At 34.5% G+C, this 27,028-nt stretch overlaps 2 protein-coding genes across 4 annotated transcripts in view; one reads left to right on the forward strand and one right to left on the reverse strand.

The window, feature by feature from the left end:
* Positions 1-2,898, forward strand: part of LOC129001274 (alkyldihydroxyacetonephosphate synthase-like) — a 36,492-nt gene extending 33,594 nt beyond the window's left edge. Inside the window, exons 13-14 of the mRNA XM_054428517.1 lie at positions 727-940; positions 2,211-2,898. Coding sequence (XP_054284492.1) covers positions 727-940; positions 2,211-2,340 — 344 coding nt within the window. The 3' untranslated portion in view covers positions 2,341-2,898. The remainder of the gene's footprint in view (positions 1-726; positions 941-2,210) is intronic.
* Positions 2,899-4,216: 1,318 nt separating this feature from the next.
* The window catches only part of LOC129001474 (sodium-independent sulfate anion transporter-like), a 39,500-nt gene continuing 16,688 nt past the window's right edge, over positions 4,217-27,028 (reverse strand). For 2 of the 3 annotated variants that reach the window (XM_054428772.1, XM_054428773.1), the window contains exons 2-13: positions 18,810-19,024; positions 17,567-17,762; positions 16,662-16,882; positions 16,024-16,180; positions 13,334-13,498; positions 12,661-12,822; positions 11,675-11,815; positions 10,946-11,091; positions 8,493-8,660; positions 7,573-7,726; positions 6,523-6,662; positions 4,217-4,308 (exon numbers count right to left, since the gene is read on the reverse strand). In XM_054428772.1, the coding sequence (XP_054284747.1) occupies positions 4,288-4,308; positions 6,523-6,662; positions 7,573-7,726; positions 8,493-8,660; positions 10,946-11,091; positions 11,675-11,815; positions 12,661-12,822; positions 13,334-13,498; positions 16,024-16,180; positions 16,662-16,882; positions 17,567-17,762; positions 18,810-19,024 (1,886 nt within the window). In that variant the 3' untranslated portion in view covers positions 4,217-4,287. Of the gene's footprint in view, positions 4,309-6,522; positions 6,663-7,572; positions 7,727-8,492; positions 8,661-10,945; positions 11,092-11,674; positions 11,816-12,660; positions 12,823-13,333; positions 13,499-16,023; positions 16,181-16,661; positions 16,883-17,566; positions 17,763-18,809; positions 19,025-26,845; positions 26,976-27,028 lie in introns of those variants that run through there. The other variant, XM_054428771.1, reaches the window with a different exon arrangement.

The following is a 27,028-nucleotide window of genomic DNA, read 5'->3' on the forward strand; positions in this document are numbered from 1 at the left end:
AACCTAAGTACTTGTTAAACTAATTCTATTTAAATCAAGAATAAATGTTATATTTTTAAGTAGACATTTCAGTGTAAATCCAATCAGTCAAATGGAAATTCGCTTAGTCTGCAGGTTTGCTGCGGCGGGGGTATTTCATGTCTACTATGATTTATGTTCTGTCTTTCTCCCATTACTTTTTGCCTTGGCATGCCTTAGTGGTCTTTCTCCCTCTGAAATCGCCCTACCTGGCCTTTGTTTATGTGCTTTGATTTTTAGTGGTTTAGTGTGTTTGTCTTTTGTGCTTAAAGTTTATAACTCTTGTTTTTTTCAAATCTTCAGTAAAAGTTTAGCTTTCTCATATCTTCTTTTATTTCTATCATCCATTTGATGTTGATTTTGCTATTACATAGTTTTTAGGATCTTCCTCCATATCCTGAATAATGTCTAAAGAATGAGATATTCTTTTCTTTCTTATTGTGCTTGTTACTGTTTTTTTTTTTCTCTTTAAGGCTGTTCATTTTGTAACAGTGTCCAATGTCTGTGTACTTTGTAGTTTTTACTGACTTATGTTAACTAATATCTATGTAAACTATTAAAGGGGGTTTTAATGGCACATATGTTATTTTCTGGATGCGCGACAGTTAAACTTGTTTTAACATAGTGGCTATTGAAAACATCCTTAATTTTACATGTTTTTGGTAGTGTCTAGTCAATTTATTTATAATTTAATTTTTTTTCCCGCAGCTCTCGGGATACAGTACTACCTGATCTCTTGCCGCGTGACTCAGACGTACGACGCCGGTTGTTGTGTCTACTTCTACTTCGGATTCAACTGGCGCGGACTCGCCGACCCGGTCGGCAGTTACGAGTTGATAGAGGAGAGAGCAAGAGATGAGATAGTGGCCTGCGGAGGCTCCATCAGTCACCATCACGGCGTGGGAAAACTGAGACGGAGATGGTGAGTATTACTATAGAGTTATTTAAACACTCACAGAAACCTCCGTCCCTATGACTGCAGAGAAATTTTAACGAATAACATCAACACTGTTTAAAAGCTGATGCTCCTTTCAACCAAACATTTTCCAACTCTAATCAATTTTACTTTAGTGTAGGCCTATCTCTTGTTATTTCTTGTAGTGCTTAGAAATCTAATATTGAATCCTAATTTCTTCTGGAGATTTTTTTCTCTCATCTCACACACTAGTAGTATTATTTTGTCAAAGTCAAAATATCTTTATTGTACATTCATTAACAACTACAATGGTGTCAAAAATGATTCAAATCTTTTGGAAAACTGCTTTTACAGAAGTTCTTCGATGTTATCTAGGAATTTGTTCAATGTGTAAAATGGTCTTCCCTTCAGCCACCTCTTAAACTCTTTTTTCAGTGTGTCCCCTATAAAACTGTACATGGAACTTCATGGATGCTGCTGGTAAATTCTTTTGAAGCTTGCAGTCGGTATAAGATAGATTTTTCTCCAAAAGAGTAGATCGATGAAGAGGCAAGTTAAACTTGGAGCCATGTCGAGTGTTGTAGGAGAGAAAGTCTGTTTCTTGGTGTGGGTCTAGTCTGTCCAGATCATAGATAAAACATACTCCCTTAGTAGATTTCTCATCCTAATGGAACAGCTGAAGACAATTTTATTGTTAGTTCTGTACGGTTTATGTTAGAGGTCGTGTTTTGTTTACAATTTGTTTCCCGTTAATACAGACATTTAAAACCTCGTTTAACCAAATAATACGATCTAACCATAAACAATAAATTGTCCCCTAGTTATTTAACCAAAAAGTAAAGCACAAATCAAGAAATTAACCCTAAAATAATATAAACAAAATTTCGTCGACACTAGCGCCCAGTGTGGCGTACAAGAACTAGACATGAAAAACGAGCTTCAAAATTTACAATGGGATGAGAAGTCTACTTGTGTTGGTTAGTCTATGGTCCAGATGCAGAAAACTCTCATGTATATACAAAGATGCAACTATAACTATTTCCAGGTGTTTGTAGTTATTCTTCTTATTTATGATTTTCAGTTAACATTTTTGTTTTTGATCCTGTCTCAATCTTGAGTGTGCACTGATGTTTTAACGGATTTTATTTTTCAGCTTGTATTTAACCATTGTCTTTTTTGTCGGTTGTAGTGTTAGTATGATAGTTTATTTTACAAACATGTTTGACAGAAATATTTTAAGCAAACACAATCTGTTATTCAAGCCATCTGTTTGCAGGTATCCTCAAACTGTATCTCAGCTAGGAGTTGAACTCTTCAGTACCTTCAAGAATCAACTGGATCCGAAGAACATTTTTGCCAACGGAAATTTACATACTCCTTCAAAATCCACACATTTTGATAAGTGAAATGTTAAAAAGTCAATGAAGACATTTGACTTTTTGTTCCAAACCACCAAAAAGTTGCATTTGTATTAATATGTTTACTGTAGTCAAAATTTGCTAGATATGTTAGCTTTATTTTCCCTAGTGTTTGTGTTTAAAGGATGTTTTTAAGAAACCCCAGGGATATAAATCATGACAACATTATTTAAACAGGATTAAAATTGTTGGGTGAAAAATGTTGACCATCTTAATTTATTATAAAGTATTTTTTTAGAAAAAAAAAGATTTTTGTGATGGAAACAAACAAAATTAAGATTAATAAATGTGTTAAAGTTACTCTGTATTATAAACAATCAAAGATAATAAATTGTTTTATGTTTTAGGCCTTCAGAGCAATCACTTACTTAATTTGCTTAGATATGTTGCAGAGATATTACTTTTACACACTTTCAATGCTTGTTTACTTTATTTTCATTGATAAAAAAATCAAAAAAGTACTAGCAATGCAAACAAGTTATTTAGTGCATTCTAATTTTTCATTCAGCAAAATTAGGCAATATTAGTATGTTTAAATTAGTTTCAATTTTCAATATTCTTAAATTTAATTCATAGTCTTGACAATAGTTTGTATGTATTTTATTCGGTTTAATATTAATTTAACTTATTCTTCGTAATTTTACGGCATAGTTAAACACCAGAAAAATTGCATTTTAGAGCTTGAAATCTAAGTCATTAGTAGTAATTAATTTTATTTCTTCAATTTATATTAATTTAAATGAACCTGAGCCATGATAATGTTTATAAAGACATCCTAACAAAATTTAAATGTATGCTTTTAACTATACTGCCAAGTACAGTATTCGTGATGTTCTTAGCTTTTTATATCACTTTTTGTGTGTTTGTGTTTATACTTTATGTTACCATTTAGTTTAAGGTATCACTTCCTATCTTCCTTGTACTTCATACATTGTGCTACTTATAAGATTCAATGTCTTTGTAATTACTTAAATAAAGTTAATTGCATAATTGAGTATCTTTTATCATTTTAAATCTAAGATTGCTGATTTAATCTTTAAAGAGGAATTAGAGAACCCGTTGCTTTTAACCTTTGGTCATAGACGACAGGTTGATGGAAGACAGTGATAACAGTGTTCCAAAAGTATTTTAATTTTCTTCCCCCATAGGCCTACATAATAGAGTAAGTATTTTTTTATTTTTTATTCTCGGGTTTGAGTTTAGTATGGAAATATTAGTTTTGGGTTACCCTGAATCCTTTGAAGTGATGTTTGTGTGTGTGTATGTCTGTCTGATAGTAAGTATTTATGTGGATGCTACGTACTAAATCGGTGGTCTGATTTTGATAACATTTTGTATGTGGGTGGTTCAAACTATTATTATTAAAATTTGGTATGTGTCCTATTCATGGTCCTTTTAACTCTAAAAAAAATCCCAATGCTGTAAAAATTATGATTCAAAATTCATACCAGGAAAATTGGTCTTTATGTCACATCTGGTTCATTGATGTAAAAGTAAAATATTTCATTTGTAATACAATCCAACAATTCAATGAGATAATGTTAAAAGCATATAGGCAGATATATTTTTGCAATCAACAGTCAAGTAGGTATTCAATCTTAAAACAGCCCAAAACTTCTTTTTCTTCTATGTTTTAAGATGATGCAGAACTCCCAATTAAGATGAACATTCAATCATGAATTAAGACAACATTTAAAAATCCATATTTATTTGAAACCTTTTTTATAAATGTAATATCAACGCCTTAAGAAAGTATATGCATTATATTCATATACTAAAGCTGGATTGATTACACCAGTTTTTCTAGGTAGTGTAATATTGCAAAATGTTTTATAATAAGAAAGGGATTACAAAGAAAACAATCTTACAAATGTATCACAATTTATTCTAATCGTTCCAGTAAAATTTTGTTTCTTGAGAAGATTGTTTATCCTCTTAAGGAGATAAGCAACGTTTCTGAAAAAGAAGAAAAGAATACAGGTTATAAAGAAGAAAGTCTTAGAGAAAGAAAATTAGTAGAAAATAGATGTTGTAAAAGGCATGCACTGAAGTAGAGGTTTATCTTTCTGAAAGCCAAATAAACTATTTCTTTACTTTTAGCATAGCAATTTACTCAATTATTTTATAATATTAATATTAGTTTTTTCTCGTAAAATTGGCGACCTTAATAATTTCCATGATATGATGAAATTTTTTTATTATGAGGTGTTCACAATTGATTGCCAGTTCATTTTTAACTGCTCTACTTGATACTTTTGTAGTCTTGACTCCTCGCATAATCTGACTGTGCCATCACCTGTCGATGATAATTGTATTGCGGTAATATCATAACCATTTAAAATGGTTGTGTGGGCATCATCACCACTCTTTTCTTCATTTTTACAAATTGCGGGGAAAATATTGTTCATCCACTGCCGTCACAGAAACATCATAATCTTCCGTGGTCACGAAAACATTACCATTGACTTTCACAACCACAGAAAAATCTCAGCTAAATCCCACGGTCATGGTAAAAGTCGTCCTTTTCACTGTTCCGATCATGTTCCTGGTTCCGTAAGTGACGGATTAGTGGAGTCTTAATTGTGTTCAATTTGTGTCAATAATTGTAATTTCTCAACAAACTGCTTTAACGTTTTGATTGCTGATAATTTAAGCAATAACAAAAAAAAACACAAAAAAATATTTGCATAAAACTGTAACATTCAAATTCAAAATACAAAATAAAAATGATTGATAGGAAGCTAAACTAAATAAAATACCAGTTTATAAAAAAATATGTATATTTAAGAATACACAAGAACTAATACTAACAAAATATAAACAAAAACAGTTAACAGTATAATAAATAGCTTTCTTTCAGACTAGAATAGAATAGTAAAACTCTACAAGATAAACTAACAAAGCAATTGGGATTTTGTATTTATTCAATAGTTTATTAACAAAGCAATTGGGATTTTGTATTTATTCAATAGTTTATTAACAAAGCAATTGGGATTTTGTATTTATTCAATAGTTTATTAGTTTAAATTCAATTGACCATAAATTACGTACATCACAGTATAGAGGATTTTTTTATTACTCACATTACACATGTTGTTAAAATATATTTCTACCAATTACTTCACACGTTAAATATAAGGTGCAACTTGTACTCTGAAAATTTGTATATTCTACTAGAAAATTGTACTATCAAAACTTTTCAAAACCATTCTTTAATTTCATTTTGTAATTCAAAAGAGAAAAGTGAGTATTACTTACTTACAACGATAATACCATATTTAGGGATTAAAAAATTCATCAATTTTAAGTAAAATACAAAATGTAACAAAAATACTTTTATTTTTACCCTTTCTACATATGATTCGTACTAAAAGTATCAAGGAATGTAAGGATGGTACTACTATACCACAGGGCATCTATGTACAGGCATATGATACAATAATTATCTACAAGCAACAAATAAATGGTGCATTAACCAAAGACAGTGACGCTCATATTATGGAGAATCCAATTACTAATAGTACAAGGTGTTTATACAAAATCCAATGTTGTTCAGTATTGTAGTAATTTTTCAGCGAATTTCCTGATATGGAAGAAGCAATTAGCCATAGTTGGCACGGAAAGGCTTAGACTTGGGGAGTGATATACTTTTTATTTTGATGTCTCCAAAGACCAAAAACGTTTGAAATTAGTTATGTGTGTCCATAAACACAATAACTAGGGTAATTTTGGTCCAATTTTTATGAAATTTGGTGTGGGGTTGGATGATCTTGGTTGATGTAGCGAAGAAGCAAGATAGGATAAGAGAAATTATTTCTCTTTAACCTGTCCTACATCAGGACCAAATATCAGTGTTATGTTTTGTATTTGTTAATGTGTAACTATAAGCCCCTGGACTCAAATTTTCTCAGGTATGCTAGCTGAATTCTATTACTTTTCAAAACATCTCTAAGTAAATTGCAAGTGTAATTCACTGTACATTTTCTTTTGGTGTGAACACAACATTCACAACAAAATATCCCTTGTTGGAACTTCTTGGGGCGGAAAAAACTTAAAAAAAATACTTTATAAACACCCTGTACTCAAAAAGGATCAAAGATTCTAACATTGAGTATCCCCAAACGAGCAACCTTATCACACAAATCTACATGAGACGGAGAGTTAACTGACTTTGTCGTTGAGGTCGTATCCAGGCTCTTCACTGAGGGAGGAATGTTTTGACCGCAAATGTGTCGGAGTAGAGGTGCCCGATCCTGGGTTCCCGTTGTGTTTTAGGTTAGTCATACTCTCAGGACTGACGTAGTTAGGGCCTGAAACAGAAAAATAAAATAAACATTAATCTTTAAAAATAAAAGATCCAAATACTTGTAACTTTGACAATGAGTTCCTAGATTAAGAGCCCAGATTAGACTGAGGAAACCTTTTTCCCTTATACTGACTGGACATTCCATTTTTAATAAGGGGGGGGAATGGTTTTTATTCTTCTGTTTGATCCTGAGTTTTAAAAAAAAAAAAACAGGTAAGGTTTCTTTTAATTAGTTTTTTATCTGAAATAGGTCATGAAAAAAGAACGTACCAGTACTTGAATTGAACCTTTGACCGATTGTGTAAAGTAAATGATTTTTCCCAGTGATGATTTTTTTTTATTCCAATACAAAAAATCTATACTTTGTTAGCCATAGCATCTTTTATAAAAAACAAAGTTTTCATATAGCGTAATAATTATTATATAGATGAATTGGAAAGGGCACACCTTGCATAAGGGATGGAGACAAGCAAAGGAGGCATTGTAGAGAAATAAAAACTGGAAAATAACATTTATAAGGTAGTTTGAGGAGAAATTTAAAACCACAGAGAAGTAAGGTACAGACACAGCAGGCATTCAATGGTACACTCAAGTAATCGCTAGCTCTAGTCACTGGTGTCTTGGGCAATGTCCAACACCACCCTCCTCGCCCAACGCCTTTATAACGCTCACGATGGAAGAAGACATTGATCTTGTGTGATAAGAATTTCAGCACAGTGCTCGCCACTCTGACTCTTCCCTTCCTAGTCACTATTATATTTCCGGCAAAATATACCAAAGCTAAAAATCGCATGGTCTTACCATAAACATCTGTACCTTTCATAAGCATCTGTGCCAAACCTTAGATAAGAGAAAAGCTACCAACTGGGTTAGTGATGCTATTTTTTATTTGTACAGAAGTATAATCAACTTACCTTTAATCAGCTGAATCAGGGTGTCGTCAAAGCGGAAGAACGTTCCCAGAGCTGAGTCGAACCCAAGAGCTGTCAACATGGCCTCCTCTCCCCACCTCCAGAAATACACGGGCTGTTTACGAGCAGCTAGGTCCTCCGTTAGAACTTTCATACCCTGGAAATGACAAACCCATTATTAATCTACAAACCTGATATAGTTAGACGAATTTCCATTTGCCTGATGGAATTGGAATTGTTCATAGAATACTTAAGCATGTCAGATTTAATTCCTATTTACTGTAAATATAACATTAGGTTTAACAAGCACTTAGATTTGCTGCTGCAGGTTATGAAAACCTGCTTTTTTTAGTAAAATATGAATGAATAGTTTGATATAAAATAAATAAATGTACTAAAATGTTATTAAAATATATCCATAAGAAAGCAAACTAAATTTTTATTTTCCTCCATAAGAATAATACAGGAATTTTCAATTAGAATCTTTTTGGACTTTTCTCCGCGACCTTTATTGTACAACAATATCTAGCCCAAACTATGTCTGAAATAGAGAAATGAAAATGAAAATTGGTCATTTTTGCTCTAAGGGGAAATAATTGGGGAAAACCCCCATTTCCCTAATGTTTATTAAAATTTTGTTATATTTCAAAACTCCATAATATCTTGTTCCAATTACCTGATCTTGCTGGATCACGAACTTAAGTAAGTTTACTTTATCCAACCCTGCACATTCATGCCAAATAATTTAACTTAAATCAGATGAAAACATTTTGTAGTTTGGGGAATGTTCTGGTGCTAGTTGTCTAAAAATAAAGGAGTATTCTGTATATGTGTATAAATACAAATTTGTAGTTACGATTAATTTTAACATCATTGAGTGGAAATTTCTAGCTAGAAATAGAAAATCAAGAGAAATCACTTACTTTAGCCATTGTAGAGTCTATCCGGTTTACATGGTAGCCGTCTACTACTACGATGGCATTGACGTCTCTCATGGCACAAGTCTGTACGATGACCTGACGCAGATACTCCGTTGCTGGGAACACTAGGCTCTCTCTGGGAGTAACAAGTAAAACATCCTCCCCTCCCACCTGTCGGGAACAACTGGATTGAAATTTGCTACAATAGTGATGGCCATTTATCATGCATTTCTCATTTATCATGCAAACACCACAATTCCTCTCTGTCAAATTATATTTAGGATTCATAGCTTGTCTTTGACTGAAAATGCAAAAAATCCAAAGAAAATCCTCTACAGTTTTTCCTTTAACAAGTAAACAGTGCAGAGGAAAACATACAGATTAGGCAGTTACAACGAGAAAATATTCTAAAATTGAGATGTGACCAACCACAAGGATGCGAGCTAGCTGACCTAGTGGTAAAGTGCGGGACTCAGCCCCTGAGGTCCCGGGGTTAAAACCTGCCAATCATCAAATGGATTTTATCTAAGTGATAATGCCGCAACCTATTGTCATAGCCTGAATGTGAAAAACAATTCCAGGTCTATTTTGAAAAAAATCACAAACATAATCCTATGCCTGAATTGTCCTTTTCTCAGATTTTCAGTAGTATCTACACTACCTTCAGGTATGCCAACTCAAATATTTGTATTTTTTCTCAATAATCTTACTTATATTATAAATGTGAAAGTTTGTGTGTTTGTTTGTTTGTTTGAAGTTCAATCACGCATTAACTACTGGACGGATTTCGCTGAAATTTGGCATGATGATAGCTCACATTCCCGATTAACATATAGGCATATTCTTATCTCAAAAATCCCTTCGGCCTCCACCCCAGTGGCTCTGTAGTTCCGCATGTTAACCTTATGAGTATTCATATTTAAAGGGAATTGAAGAATTTAGTCAGCTGTTTCAACTAAAAAAGTTGGTTCTATGATATGCAAAAGCATTAAAAAGGGTGCAGCACTATTATTTTTTATTTACGAAAACAGTTGATTTAAACCAAGCAGAAACAAAAAACCGTGATATGCAATGAGAACTGTCAACGTTGGATTGTTTACACTTATGTTTATGTTTTTAATTTCGTGAATAATTGTGATATTTTGCAAATCTTTAATAATTTATTTTTCTCTAATCGTTTATCTGAAGTGGTAGAACATCATGGCTATGGTAGATGTGTAATACTATAGTATACCGTAAATTTAAAGAAGGAAATTATATCAAACTGTGTCCTCCCTCATAGTAAACGCAAAGCTTGAGTATAAATGCAATAAGCATTTTATACTTATATGCCAATCCCGAACTCTGCTAGTTTAGTTCTATAATATAAATGACTATAATTCTTCCATGTATCCATATTATGCTACCATTAAAAATTAATACAAATAGAAATGATATTCCAACATTAAAGCTTATTTAGCCAGTTTTTAATGAAATTAACGTAGTTGAATCGAGCCATCGATAGAATGTTGATGTAAAGTCAATCAATCAATTAATCAATCAATTATTTAAGATGGGGATGCCACTATGTGCGTATTTTAACCCAAATATGAGTGAAGGATGAGTGTAGGATGAGTGGCGCGATCTTGTAGTCTTGTTAGTGACTAAGGCCGACATGTTCCTTAGACACAGCTGTTAATTAATAGCCCATACAGCTAATGGCAACTAAGGGACCTACAGTTTATTGTGGAATCCGAACCACATTTTTTCCTCGTAATCAACGAATTGGTGTAATTATTAGGATAGTAATGCGGATAGTCGTAGTACTCACTAGTGCGGACATTAATCCACACCAGGGAGCATCGCATCCACAGTGCATCCCTATAATTATCCACAATTCAAGACCTCCTAGTAGCTGGATTACAGGACGACGCCACCCGTCCCAGTATAATTTCTGTCAAAAACAACAACTTTATAACCAAGCCAAACAGTGGAAACTTACAACACCTAATCTTTGGACTAAGAAACAAGCAGACCACTTCATGGTAAAGGACTAAGGATTGGTAAAATAAAGATAGTGTTATGCTTTATTTAGCAGCAAAGATATAATAGGTTACCTGTTTGCTGTCAAAACAATCCTTAGGTAGTATGACGACTACAGCTTTTTGTGCTTGTAGAAAAGTAGCACATCATCGGGTCAAGGATGTCTTGCTAATATTCTCTTATGAGGAGTTTGTCAACAATTTTTAAATAAAACGGGGAACAACTGGTCGACCAAACAAGACACTGATTGAACACGAGACGTGGCGCCGATGGGGGGTAAGTCGCGACTACAAGCACGAAACAGCTGTAGTCGCCATTGTACTATTTAAGGATCGTTTTGACAGCAAACAGGTAACGCCCAATTTAAATAATATGATATAATGGAATTTAAATAATTCCATCATGAGAAAGAAAAAATTATTTGCAACACTCACCATGACCCATTGGAGAGACACAGAAGGTCTTGCGGAGTTGTACAGGATGAGCAATAGGTTGGTGGATATCCCAACAATCATACCAATCTCTAGTCCCAGCAGTAGGCAGGCAGTAAATGTCACCAGGAATGGGAGTAGGTCCATTTCTGAAACATGCAACCGTTGTAAAACTCTTAAGGGTCCTACAACACCTACTAAACAAAAATCTGAGGCTTATTAGGAATTTTTGGAGACCTTGTCAAGCAAATATAAAGGTTAAATACCTGTTATACTGTCAATTATCCGTTTTTGAGTCAGCGACCAAGGTTCATCATTTTCAAGATGTCCACCAAGTGGTTGAAACAATTCTCTTCACCCCTGAAGGTTGTGAAGTCATGAAATACATTTAACACTTACAAAAACACAAAAAACATTGAACAAAAATTTTGCCAAATTGTAATACTTAAAAGCGGTCATGTGTTGTAGCCGGCAGAAGGTGAGTCACACCTCACATCCCCAAGGATGAAGAGAATCTCTCCATCTTTTGAGAGGATCATCTAATTCTTTTTAAGGGAAAGCGGTTTGAACCCTTTGTTGTATGCCAGGAGTCGAACCTGTCTCTCTCAAACCAAAGCACAAAACTTAAACAACTAGGCAAGCAACGCACCAATTTTATCCTACTCACTTAAAAAGATTAGTCAAATGTTCTAAGTAAAAAAAAAAAAAAACCTAACCACTTATTCTACTTACTTTTTGTTCTCCACAGTAGTTGAACTGCCTCATACTCCACCATGTAGATCATGGCACATATGATTAGGCCGGACAGAGAGGCTTTGGGGATGAAGAAGAAGGCGTCGGTCAGGAAACCACATGATAGTAGAATCATCAGACCTGTGTACAGTAAACATTTTTATTCATTGCAGGCATTTTATTTTTTTTTTATTTACATGTGTTAAACCTTTTAAGATACATGTTTCAAAACTTTGGATATTTCTTACAGAATTTGTCACTAGTTTAAAGTACAAAGTTAGTAACTAGACTTAGTCATAAGCAATGGCGCTTCTAGGGGGGGGGGCAACAGGGGCTTAAGACCCCCCTCCCCATTGGACCCTGGAAAAATAAATTTAAACATATATTTCATTCTGATAATGTAACAGAGGTTTTCGGATTTAGTTCTAGACGTTAAAAATAGCGTTAGAAAGAAAAAAAAATACAAAATTTTACCTGCGCCCCCTCCTTTTATTCCACACCTCCATTGACAAGGGCCTAGAACTGCCACTGGTCTTTTTTTCCCCCTCTGGTCTTATGTGCAATAATGACTAAATCCATCCTGAGTAGCTAGCTGAATTCATCGCAGGTCTAGTTTCTAATATGTGTATATAAATATATATATGTTTTGTAAATAGTATAAATAAACCCAGTGAAAGGTGGCAACATTGCATAGCAGGTGTACACCCATTGTTTTATTAACTTTCTTTGTCTACACTTGACAAAGTAGGTACCGGGGGACAAAACTTTGAGTTTTGTGTCTTCAATGTGCAGGACTACAATGGCCAATTAAGGTAAACTGGTAAACTTGCTGATATAATCATTCTCTTCACAATTTCTTTATATCTTACATTTTTTAAAGCAATTTTCTCCGATTTACTACTAAATTGGTAAATTTACCATAAAGCCTAATGTTTGGATCACCACAAAGACATATTACACTACTGCGGTTTCTGAGGGTAAAATACCTGTAAAAACACCACCAAATGCAGTCTTAACCCCAGAAGCGTTGTTAACAGCTGTTCTGGTGAAGGAACCAGTTGTCGGCATCGAACTAAACAGAGAACCCAGAATGTTGGACACACCTAAAGCAACCATCTCTTGAGACGCATCGACGGTTTTACCCTTGGCTGCAAACAAAAGCAACATTTAGGAAAAATAAGAGTTTGAGCCCTTATACCAGAGAAATCTGATCACAGAGCGCAATTCATACCTGGCATTAGTTTTCCTAACAGCAGCTATAACCACTATATAAGACTGAGCATAATATAGAGATTGGGACAGACTAGACCAATTGAAAGGAATTAAATACACGTTGCTGGAGCCAGATTTAAACTTGCTTGTTTCGTTGTGATATGAACTCGTTGGAGAGCTAAATTTACAACTTTAGTATAACATAATTATACACAATGAAAGTATTTTATAAACTAAATAGAGTCATGTGGTTAGCTCATATGCTTTTTAAACTTTAAAAATAGGTTGGCAGCATTCTTCCACGTTGCATTTGCCCATTCACATATACCTCAGGCCTGTGTGTGTCAAGCAAATAAGGATTGAGCCGATACAAGTACAAGAATGAACTGTACAGATAAATATTAGGTGTCAATGGGATTCTAACCAACGACATCCCTGCCTACTCACCAAAAGCCTTAGCTATGGATATGCTTTCAAGGATGGCCACCAAGGGGATGACGATGATGCCGGATCCTAGTCGAGTAACCATCTCCGGCAGATATACGGTTCGGTTACCCTCCACAGTAGAGAATGGTGGGAGATTAAACGGCGGGAAACCAGATGCAACATCACCTGTGACGGAAATTTGGTTAGGTGACTTTTGGATACTGAAGTAGACATGGAAGTAGAAATAAACGGTATTAGCATACATACTTTCTACTATTAGCTTGTCAACAACCCTTATCATGGGCAAGAAGAGTAACTATGATATTTTAAGTGTAAAATCACAGTTGTGATAACTTTTGAACAGTAATTTTACAGAATTGGTAGTTGTACCATTTTGTTTAAAACTAAAAGGACCATAACATACTTACATTTTAACCAAAATCATTCAAGCAGTTTTTTATTAGATTATTTTGTTAATTTATGGGTTTTTATGGTTAAATCATGACTAAAAATAAAAATATCAAATAAATCAAAACTCCCTATAAATACCGAAATTAGTACCCACATATCAAAATGTTTAGCAAAACTGGGGGACAGGTGTAGCTTGTTTCTCTCTGTATACAGACACACACACACACACACACACACACACACACACACACACACACACACATCATCACTTTGGAAACCCAATCCCAAAACGGATAAATCCACCAAAAATCAAACTTAAATTTTTTTTCCTGTAGGTAACAGAATGTATGGGGGAGAAAGTAAAAATTGTAAAATATTGTTTGGTCAATTTGACTGCAATACCAGTTTTAATTAAATGACAGCTATCAACTGTTCCAGAATTCACTAGATTCCATTTATCTTTGTTTGTAAAAATAGTAGCGAAACATTGTTTATTTGTCTATCAACCTTATCAATGTATTGAACCATAGCTTGACATTTCATGATGTAACATTTATCATTGACCACTGATCCTTAGCTGCTAGTCAAATTATCTGTGGCAAATTGTACTGCTTTAGCAAGAGTGGAGCCAGCATCAGTTTACCTGTATATTTTTGTTATTAGAATATTTTATTGTTTCATAAACATCATACAATTTAGTATAATTCGTGTGTGTTGGATTGTTTTATCAAGTTTTTTTTTTCAAATTCAAAACATAAATTTCTACAAATGGGAAAAAAACATTAAAAATTACATCCATTACAAATAATTTAAGCATTGATTAGTTGTTAGTTGCATTAAGTTTAATGAATTTATGAATTATTTAGGTTGCTGTTATGGGGAGGAACTATGCATAGTTTTTGTTCAGTCTACATTTAAAAGCCCTCAAATTGTATAAATATTACTTTCTCCCACTATAAATAGAATATGGAGAAAGTATTGTTTTTGTCAAAAATTTTGAGTTTGAGTTTTAAGTGGATATATCCGAGAGATATAAAAGCACTCTTTACAGGTTTTTAGTATCTAGGCCATTTTATAAAATCCTAGAAGAATTTTTTGAGGTACCTTCATACAAACTAAAATCTGTTTTCTGTTAAACACTGTAGGCTATAGTTTTTCAAATGTTTATTATATTTGTGTTTGTCTAGTAATCTTTATGTTTTATTCCTTTGTGTATAGTATTTGCAGCTTAAATGTTTCTAAAGTAGACTCTCAGTAATCCGGCAGATATAGGACCATGATACTGCCGGATTAGTGAAAATGCCGAATTACTGGAAAGTTATCAATAACAACTCTTAAAATGCACAAATAAAGTCTGCGAAGATTGTGTCTACACGGCTGCCGGAGATGAACAGAATTTTGCCGCCATTGCAAAAGATAATGATAATGTCCATCATGATAAGGTACGAGAGATGATCATGAATTTGCCGCGATCGCGCAAGACGACGATGACAATCTGTGACCGCGGGAGTCAATAATGATGTCTACAAGGCTGCAGGAGATAAGCAGAATTTTGCCGCAATTGCGAAAGACGCCGTTGAGGTTTACATGACCACAGGAGACAATGATAATATCTACACGACTGCGGGAGATGTTAATGATTTTTCCGTGATCGGGCATGATGACGATGACGTTTTGTTGACTGCAGGAGTTGATGATGATGTCTACTCGACTGCGGGAGATGTTAATGATTTTGTGTCAGTTGGGCATGTCAACAATGACGTTTCCGTGACCGCGGGAGTCGGACAATGATGATGATCGCGCAAGACGGCGACGTCATTTCCGTGACCGCATGGGGGAATAAATGATGATGTCTCTACAGGCGCGGGAGATAATCAGAATTTTGCCGTGATCACAAAAAACCTCACCTGTCAAAAGACGCCGGATTACTGGAGTGCCGGAGTGGCGCAGTGCCGGATTATAGAGGATCTACTGTACTCAAATCTATTCAACCAAAAATGTCTATTCACTATGTACCTGTTACTGTATGCAATATTTCATGTAGCCAAACTGAACCATCTGATGTGGTCTATAACTGTAATTGCTCCAAACAAAGAATCTTGTATCTTGTATCTTTGGGTCCATCTGAACCCAAACAGTGGTTTTTGAAGAGATGTCTGTGTGTGTATGTGTGTTTGTCAGTCTGTGTGGATATGTACAGAGCTACAGACTACAACTGTAGTTTGATTTTAAATAATGCTATTTAATAATCCTGATATTTCACTAAAACAACCCCTACATGGTTTTATTTTTCTACTAACCAGTGAGCTGAAAGGGGTAGAAGCTGTTCTGATAAAAGATGAACGCGAGAAGCGAACCGGTAATCACAACAACTGCATTCCGTCCCACGTTGAGAAGCCAAATCGACCTTTTCAAAGCAGCTGGCCAATCAAACCTAGCCGTTCTTTCTTTGAAACACTGAAACAAAATAATACATGATATACAGTATACAAACAAAGACTTTCAAAAATATTAAATTTAGGATACTAGTCTGTTGTGGATTTCTTATGTACATCCTCTAGAGCAGGGGCAGCAATTAGAGGGGACATGGGAGACAGTCGCTCCCCCACTTTTAGAAGAATGTAGAATTATCAATGTAAAGTTTATACAAAATATAACCCCATGCTTTCCTGGCTTTTGGTGGTCCATTGCCCCTAATGTTCTAGTGCACATGTACATGTTAGGAATCTCCGTAGGTACAAATAACTTTAAAATTTTATTACCAGCTAAGTTTATATACTTTTAGGTCTGATTTTCAACACAGGTATAATAAGAATGTAAACACAACCAATGTGTCTTAATTTTTAATGTGTAAGGTTAAGATTTTTGCCTTGGGTTTTAAAAGATTAATTATCTGAAGATTAACACGACTTGTAATGGCAGTAAATTTTTTCCGTACCTTAATGGCAATTAGTGTAACAATCGTAACCAATCCCAAGACAGAGTCTCCAACCCTCAAGTTCTGAATGTTTGTGACAAAATGACTGATGCACTCGACAAATCCGTCGGGGTGTCCTTTGAGCCCAAAGAGGTTTTTCAGTTGGGAAACCAAAATCGTTACTGCGGCAGCCGACGTGAATCCACAGGTCACAGGCATTGAGATAAACTCCACCAAGAACCCTGAAATTATTATTTTTATTGGTTGATTTGCCCAGTTTTAAGAACTATTATGCCCAGTTTTAATAGGCTATGATAAAATCATTACTTCAAGTTCTAGAATAATTTATTTTTCTAATACCGGTACCTATAATCCAATTGGATTATTTTGACCTACATGTGGCATTATAGCTGGGTAGACAATTAAGTGGTTATAGTGCTCACCAAGTAATCAAAAAGTCTTCGGTTCGATCCTGGAGAATGGTTAGCACCGTTTTAATGGTTTGAAACTGGACCCAGCTGTCCTTGATCATTGGGATTTTAATAAATGGTTCTGGCTAAGAATCATGTTCATAGTTTGTGTTATGGAATCTGGCTTTTGACAAAATAACAAAGCGATGGTGCCAGGGAAGGATTCTCGCAAACGCATCTCGCTTGCCAATTTAATTTAAACAATCTATCATTTTAGTCAAGCTGGGTTGGCATGGCACGACTACTTAAGTAGGCCTAGTTGGTTGCCTTGATTAGCCTAGGATGGAAGCAGGAACATTTAATACAAGGTTTGAGGCTCATTGGTGTCTTTAAGTCAACTGGTGTTATTTGTAACCTTGAACAATTGCTTAGGAGGCGATTGAGCAGTGAGCACCACAACATGTTTAGGTTACAATTTTATTTTCTAGTTTGGTTTTTGAACTCAAATTTACTCACCTAGCCTAAGGAAACCGAACAACAATATGATGCATCCAGTGGTGAAGCACAACAGTATCGCATACTCCGGCCCTGCGTTGGCTACGTATTCATGAGATAGCAACGCCATGATGGCTGTGGGACCGATGGTGATATCTTTGGTGGACCCAAGGATGGCGTAGACAAAACATCCCACGAACCCCGAGTAGAGGCCATACTGGAAAATGTTTGTGTAGAAAAGTAGAAGAACTTAATTTACCGGTATTAGTATAAGGACAGACAATAGACGGACTTTGCCCTGTGTACAATAAGCAGCTAGCCCCACAATGGACACCGGAACGGACGACAGTTTGAGTTCAGACCTAGGTTACTAAAGACGTAACTGCCTGTTCTGGTCAATCCTGTTTATTTACTAATCAGCATAATTTAATATTAATAATGTGATTACTATAATTTTGTCGGTTATAACCTAAATAAACAAAAATAGGTACCATATATTCCAAGAGATAGTTAACAAATGATTTTTAGAACATTTCTAGTCAATGTTTAGGCTACAACTACAGAAAACGTTATAGACATCCCAAGAACAAAACAACCTGTGCAGAAACAAAAAGATCACGTGGTTCACGCTGGTGGGTGTGGCGTACCCTTCAAACCTGCGCGGCTTGAAATGGCCCAGGGCTCTTTTGTTTCTGGGATGTCTATAGGCCTTAAAACTCCCTAAGAGAAATTCAGCTTTTTAACCTGGCTTTAAACTTTATATTTAACTTAAATCAATTCAAGAAACTCCTTCAAGCTGTTAAGGATTTTCTTTGTACATCCAAAAAAATAATATATTAGCCTTACTTAGAAGCCCTTTCTTTAAATCTCACAATGAACGATTAACCCTAGGTAATTGGAGAAGGTTGTCTTGCAAAATTATTTTGAGTTTTTTAATCATTTTTTTCAAATTAGGCCTATTTTAACTTAGTAAGCTTATTTTATTTTATTTTAAGAGGTTGGCGGCCTCTTTAAACCTTGCTTTTATCCGCCCCCATATGTTTCGAACCAGTTTGAATGGAACATCAAGCTATAAGTAAGGGGCAAGTTGGTAAGTACCGTAATACTAAAAGAACAAACTTTACTGAAATATTTTAGAAAGGGGCTACTCTGCATAGTAACACAGAAGGGCAAAAGATTAAAAGTATAATATTTGCACAGAGCCACAACAAAGCAATTGCCATCAATTTAGTTTCCAATAACATACCAAAGGTAATTAACTTACCTTTGGCGGCAGTCCTGCCACGACAGCGTATGCAATGCCCTGTGGTATTGCAGTGAGACCTACTGTCATTCCAGCGATGAAGTCGCGTATCAACCAAGTTATGGTATACTGCGGCAGCCATTGCAATATGGGGAAGAAGCGCCTAAGTGTATGTTTATCACAGTGTGGCTGGCATGGAAAACTTGAGCTGGAGTCTACATTGGAAACTCTAATATCTGTAAAAATGGTGGTATAAATCAACTTGGATTTGGCACAAAGAAACAAAAATACACACATAAAACAACACATTATGTAGGATATCCATGACATGGATATTAGGGGTAAGCATACATTACGATACCTAACATAACACATAAGTTAAGTAGCCAAAATTTATCGTGAACGAAATACTGTACCTATATCATGTTAACCAAGAGGAAACTACCCAACTCACGTTACAAATGAAAATGATCCAAAAATTACTCATATTAAAAATAAAATAGTAAAAATTAAACACAAAAATAAACTTACCACATCCTTCGAATTCCCTAGATAATCCTATCAGTCTAGTTGTATCACTAGTCTCTACAATATAACTACTATGTCCAACACTATCAGTTGAAACACTTGAATAGTTCCTTCTTACCTCATCTACTGTCATTTTAAGCAAATTAAAACCTTAAAACATACTATTTTGACAAATAAGTTACGTTCTCCTTATTCAAAGACACAACACACATAGTTTGTTTACAAATTTCTGTATCGGCTGCATTCTCTTTGTTGTGGTTGTGGATGATTTTGTTGATTAGGTTAGCACAGCAACGGCAGCAACAAGTAACTAGATCAGCTGTTAGCCCAAGCCCATATTTAATCAATGCTGCCAACGCAGGAAACATTTTCGTCGATGAATTTCTAAAACCAACGGTCGTTTCTCTCATTTACCAAATCAAATCGTTAATAGTTTTGTTAATTAAATTTTAAATTAAATCTAGTAGTAGAATAGTGGGTGGTTTAATTTGTTCAAAAACTGTATAAAGGAGACAATCGTATATTAATTTTTAAACAACATACATACTTCCATTAATTTAAAGTCTAAAAGCAATATATTATTCGAACACCATTATGGAATACATTTTCAACTGTAATGTCATTTTTCGGGGAAAATTGCAGTGAAGAACTATCGTAAAAATATGCTGTCCTAAATATCAGTTTCGAAATAATTGTGTGCTATCATTAATCAAGCATCTTATATTGTTTTCTTGCCTCTACAATGTTTCAGTTTTTTAGAGACGAATAAAATGACGCTTATGTTCTTATACTATTTTACAATAATTTGTATGGTACCCGTAATAATAGTGGTGTATTTATTGCAGTGTTTTATTTTTGTTAGAATATCTTTTGTTCTATGAGTTTTCCATTGATTTTTCCCGGAAATATAAATATTACAGACAGTAATTTTGATAACTTATCTGAAACGGCGCAAGGCAAGCTAACAGCAAAACTGTCCATGACCTCTACAATATCATTAGACCTATCGTTATTTGATTTAATAACAATCACATAATGCTAAACATAATATTTTTACTAATAGATAAGATTTTACTCTACTAAACAGTACCTATATTTGTCTACAAAAGTCGCAAATTTTCTTTGCAATGCTATTATTAAATAATTAATTGTATCCCTATATACTTTCAACACAGCATTGTCCTACAAATTATCACATTAGTAGGCCTAATATTACAAACAGTTAATTAGGCCTATACTATAGGCATTTGGGGGCCACCAGTTTATTCTTAAATAGAAGAGAGCTACTGGATGCCTACAGAGGGGCTGCTTTATTGCATTTATTTTTAAATGTGATTTATACCGCAATTAATACCTAGTTTGGAATATATATTTTATTATTTTAAAATCGTCACCAGAAAATTGTTTCCATAAACTTTAAGATTCTAAAATTAAATGCATTTTACAGTGTGACGATCGAACTACAATAATTTTTGCTAAAGATAAACACACAATGTGCCATTTTCATATCACTGACCATGTTCTTATCTTTACACGCTGACCTTTCAATCAAACCCCAATTAACTTTAATCAGTCAAATTAGAAAATCAAGGTGATGACATTTTTGTATAAATTTACTCAGACAGTAATTCTATAACATCTGACTATTGTAAAACTGAAGATTGTGTGGTTCATGTTGGTAACAATGATAGCTTGATAGCTCTCATTTTGGTGAGCACTTTTTCACCTCAAATTAGTTGACGAATATCGAAACTGGAAAATCGATACTTTTACAGCTCGATTGTTTTTAGAATTTAGTACATCGCGATATCGATAGTCCACTCCCACTCCATCCATTCCCGTTCTCCTTTGACTTGTGACTTGACACTGACTGTTTGAATTTAATAATGGTAGATCATTAAAGGAGAGAACATATATGTAGCGCCTAGGGACGTAATGTCAATTTTTTAAGAGAATACATAAATTTGGTAATACCTTACGAACAAATTCTTCTTCTGTTTCTATTTATCAGTACTGTAGATAGTAATGGGAATAAAATTCAATGTCAACAGTTGAAAAGATTATTGCTAAGGTTATGTTCATCACGGGACCAGAATTTGTTTAATCAAAACTGAATATCATCAGATGGAGGCCATTTCTATTACCTAATTTGTATTATTATATTATTGTTAGTATCAACCCAGCTCTTGTAAAAAATGCCTCCTTCCTGAGAGGGAGTGTAATTTACTATTTCCCTTGCTTAAGACTAATAATTTTAAAGCTTAATGATGAATTAAAAATTACAAAATTATTACCTTGATCAAAGTTCTTAGAATTTTTTTTCCTGATTCCTTCATTAATCTTATTTTATTTTTTGTCTGGAGGTCGATATGATATAGTACTCAAGAGAGTATTGAATTGAATGTAACAGTAAACTTATTTAGTATCAATTTATTCAGCTCAAGGGGTCTCTTTTAGTTCCATTCAAGCAATGATAAATCATGTTTATTTTCGGGCCAAAACGTCATTTTTTAATGTTTATGATCCATACTGGTATTTTTCTAGTAATCGTGCTTTAAGTCAGTCTCAGTCAAACCAATAAAATTTACTCCGATTCTGATTCGATTACTCTAAAACAATCGAGCGGTAAAAGTATCGATTTTCCAGTTTCGATATTCGTCAACTAATTTGAGGTGAAAAAGTGCTCACCTCTCAGTTTAGGGTTTATGATTTCGCTGTGCTGTTTGGTTATAAAACCAGTAGACAATCTATTGTTTACAATTAAATCGTGTTATTTGGTTAAACTGGTTTTAAATTACTGAAATAACCAAACTGTAAACTAAAACACACCCCACCTCTATAAATATGAATCGGACGAAACGTATTAAAATTGTTGTCAGTTGATCCGTAATGATGACAAATCTACATGGTATACTAAGACCCAAATGCTACTTAACATTTACCAGAAATAAATTTCAACGTGCACAATTATCAGAGCCTTTGATCATGTGCCTCAGAAACTATGTAGGCTGGTAGGCAGGTTTGATTTGTATGATAGTTTTTAAAAATGTAAATGGTAGCAATGAAAATGTCCTGTATCAGATTTAAGAAAATATACATGCAATTTAACCAAGCCCGCTGCTGTTTAGCTTGAATTACGTCATTATGTCCTAAATGGTTTGACGTGGGGTTAGAATAAAGTTATAATTATAATAATTTCTTAATCAGTGCAAAAGCTCTTGAAAAACATAAAGTCAAGGAATTCATGTTTCAGGGAAAGTAGAAACATCACCCTTCCGTCTCCCGTCTACGTTTAGACGATAATGGATCAATTTTCTGAAGATTACCCAGAAGCTGCGTTGGTATTGGGACTACGTGCGACGACAGTAGCGCCGGAAGCGAACAACGGGCGTTCAAGGAACTAGCAAGACTTCCGGAAAGGAAATACGCTTTTGAAACAATTATCAGCTGTTTGACATGTATTTTGTAGTCTAACCATGTAACGTGTGATTTATATAGTCTAATGACCAATGACCTACACGGAAATATTGATAGCGTGTGTTATACCACGGATGATTTTAAGAGCTTATAAAGTATTGTAACAAAATTAGTTTTAACTACTTTTAGCTTTGTGTTTTGTATATGAGTTAGTTTTTGAAACGAGTGAAAACCCTGTTTACTGTTTTAACTAAAAAAAAACAACAAACAAATTTTCATAAAACAAAAACTTTCAAAATGTTAGTCTATATGAATAATTACAATTGTGCGTATCATTAATAGTTTTTTTGTTATTTTGAAGAAAATTCTATTAATCGTTACATTCCTCACTTTAAGCTTTTTTTTCAAAATAAGTACTTTAAAATGGTAAAACATTTAGAAAGTCTTATAAGAACATTTTCAAATGGGATATAAGGGAGGGTGAGATTTTCACCAATGCATGTTATCAAAGTGAATGCCGCAACCCCTGGGGCTAGCCTAAAGTAATGCTTAAAACTATCTCTGGTCTTAGGTGTGGGGGGGAGGGGGGATATCACAACAACAATTTTGCAACTGAGCTCAGAATAGAGGGAAACCGGTACAAGAATAATCCTCTGGATCGAACTGGCAACATTGGTGAAACAATATCACAGATTCACGTGTTGCATGTTGTGGGATTCCATGACGTGTCCTGGGTTGTCAATCATTCCCGGACATCACTTGACGCTGCGGTCACTTTCCTTCCAAGGAGTCACACTTTTACCCGCAGAATCTCTCGGAAGCATCAGCAGTGGTCGTGGCTTGCATAACCACTCGCGAATCCTTCGCGAAGACCGTCGTCCCATCAACATGAGTTAAACAAAACGTTCCATTCTCATTTGTTGACTATTTTGAAATAAAACTAACGTTGGTTGTGCTGTTGTCAATGATACACAAACTGAAAAGTCAACTGCCACAGAAGCTAACTGAACCCAGCTGTTCCTGACCATTTTGCTTTTAATAAATATCCTGACTAAGAGCCTTAACGGCCTTAAAATTAAACAGAGCCTTAAGATTAAATAGCTGGTCCTAGTAAGTAACAAAGCTACACAGATCATCTCACACGATTCTACACTCATAGTTGGGCTAAAATAAGCAACTATGACGTCCCGGTCCCCATCTCAATGAATTGATTGATAGTTAATTGATTGATTATTTGATTAAACAAAAAAAAGGTAGGGAACGTAGATTCAGACTGAATTCAGTATCCAAAAATCAATACGTTTATACAATACGAAGAGTAGATATTACTCAAAATCACGCTCAAACGTGGCCAACATTTACTTCGTGAGAAAAGTCTTTACTTTTTATGGATCAAAACCAAATCAGAGTGGTTTTTAAAAATCGATGTCTATGAGAGTCTGTGGGTACGAACCTACGGATCAGCCCTGTGGATTTTGAGGAAATTTTTTAGCCTATGTGGAATCCATGGTATATCCAGGTAATTTTGTTTTCATTTTTGCGAATTTTGATTTTAATGGTGGATTTTCCATAAAACGTATAAAATGACGGAACATAGTTTTTTTTTACAAAAATGGCTCGAATGAAATTTATTACGGTATACTCGTACCGTACTGTATGAAATACTGTACTGTACACATCTTTACATAATCTTACAATGGTCACAGAAAGTACAATTGCAGCAATCAGGTTCATTTGTGATATAAATATACAGTATACTTGTGTCGTTATAAATATGGACTCTAAAACAAGAATCGCATATCTTCGTGGCTATTATTCGATGAGCAAAAACAATTCATCGGAAAGAAAGATTGTAAACAACGCTGGTTTGGAAAAATAAACATTTGTAATCAATCGGAAAATGCCGCGGGTCAAAACTAAATGATCCACGCGCGACTGGTAACATTTACAGGCCTGTTGTTTAATCAGTGGTAAAGTCTGGTTTTATAACATTTTATGACACTACGTATATTTACAACGTATGTAATTATACATTATAAATTGCACAATACATATAATGCGCGGGTGTTTAGTACAGAGCTTAAAGATCATTCGTTTCAACATAGCCAGAATTACTTGCTTATCCTCCATTTGCCTTGACGACATTTTATTTTCGAGGCACAGCCTCTAGGGACTTCAAAACGAAATAGTAAATCGGTCCGGGGTCTAGGTCTAGCTATTTATTTATTTATTCTCATATTGAACGCAATCTTTACTATAAATATATGAGCTGCAAGTGGGTCGCCGGAATTTTATCTCCCTGGAATGTTACCCTCTGGACAAAGCTGACGTCACTATTGACGTAGTAACTATAGCACTCTAAAGTTTGTTCACGGGCGGAATTTCAACCCCGCGGATTTGGAAGTCTACTGAAAATAGACAGAGCACGATGAATTAGATGAGCTATAAACCCGGAATTTTACCCCCTGTCCATATAACTACCGTTTAGGCAACTATCTCAATTTATTTGTAATCTCAACTGTAAGGCAACAGGTTTCGCTGTTTAATTTTGATGTTGGATAGTTTTGGGATTGGACTTTTGGGGCCAACTGTTAGTTAATACATATGTATGTAAACAAACTGAGTAGACCATTTTAATGACAATTGGGTGGACGATTCTTAAACGATTTACTAATTACTTAACTATCGCCAAAAACAATTTATTTCGAAGAAAATTAATTATTCTTACAAGGTTAATTCATATATATTGCCAAGGGGTAAAATTCCGGGGGTAAATTCCTGCCCGTACACTCTAGGTTTTATAATTTGGTGTGTTCTGATTTAATTCACAACCGTGAAAATATACGTTTAATTCCACCTTTAATTTATTGAACTGATGTTGAGCAACTCATAAGTTCGCGGGCGGAATTTTACCCCCTGGTTTGTGACATCAGTTTTCCTCAGGGATTACAGGGGTATAAAATTATAAAATTAAAGTTACACGTGATAAATAGCCTACTTCAATATTTATGAGACGCTATGAGACCTACGAACGGTAATAGTTTAATTATTTCATGCATGGGAAATTCCAACAAGTACATAACAAGTACAACACGTTAAAATATTTCTACCTTCTCTAAACTAAACGTAAACCGTTTCAAGGAAGTGTATTATTTAATTTACGAAACACGTTTTTTATAGAAACAAAAAAAACTAATTCAACACTGGCGTAATTTTTTTTAATAAATTGGATTACCTCTTCATACAGTTTTGCCTTATACATATTCCAAGAACTTGTAGTTATATGCATTTTAGATTGCCGGGATTACGTCGTATCGTTGGTTTTGATTGACAATTGTTTACAGTATATTAACAGTTTCTCATAAGTTATTGTGGGCGCAGTGTAAAAGATCTGAATTTGATTAAGTTTATTAGTTTTATTACAAGACTAGCAGAGTATCCGTCCTTCGTACGGGGTTGGTCACGGGTTGGCGTAAGTATAAAATGCGTACCTATTGTAGTTATACTCGTGCTTTGCGTTTGCAATGGAAGAGGACACTGTTTAAGAAAGTTTGGTTCTTTTAATTTACGGTATGCTTTAGTATAGCACATCTTCCATAGCCATAACGTTCTACCACTGCACCTAAACAATAGAAAAAAGTAGAAGTTCTCTTAATTCTTTTAATTAATTAAAAGTTAAGTTAAAATTAAGTTAACTTTTAAGTTAAATAAAATTAAGTTCTTTTAATTAATTAAAGGAATTAAAGTTATAATTAAAGTTAAGAATTAATTAATTAATTCTTAATTCCTTATTGCTCATAAGGTTAACATAGGAAACTCTAGAGCCACTGGGGCAGAGCCCGAAAGATTTTTGAGGTGATCGTTGGAGCTATCATCATACCAAATTTCAGCTCAATCCAACCAGGATTTCATGCGTGATTGAACTTCAAACAAACACACAAACTTTCACATTAATAATATTAGTATGATTATACCATGGAAAAGTCTGTTTTATCTTACTTCGTACTTCGTTTACGTATGTAAAAACAAATTCCAGTAACAAAATTAAATTAATTTACTAACAAATATTAAATCTACCCATTCTAAAAGTTAAAACATTGAATGATCTCTACCTTTTCTATCGATAGGTATCCTTTCTATCACAACTTCATTGAGTCGCGCACACGGCTTGTTATTATTTGATTTTCTTTCCGTCATCGCGATGGTGATAGGTTCCATGATAACGAGCCAGCCTGCCACCAAGAAAACGCGGTACTGAGTGAACAGCTGAGAAGCGCCCAGTGGTACCAACTTGA

The sequence above is a fragment of the Macrosteles quadrilineatus genome, unplaced genomic scaffold, assembly GCF_028750875.1.
Source record: "Macrosteles quadrilineatus isolate MER2022 unplaced genomic scaffold, UCM_ALF_1.0 Scaffold_8__2_contigs__length_117827958, whole genome shotgun sequence".
Classification (NCBI taxonomy): Eukaryota; Metazoa; Arthropoda; class Insecta; order Hemiptera; family Cicadellidae; genus Macrosteles; species Macrosteles quadrilineatus.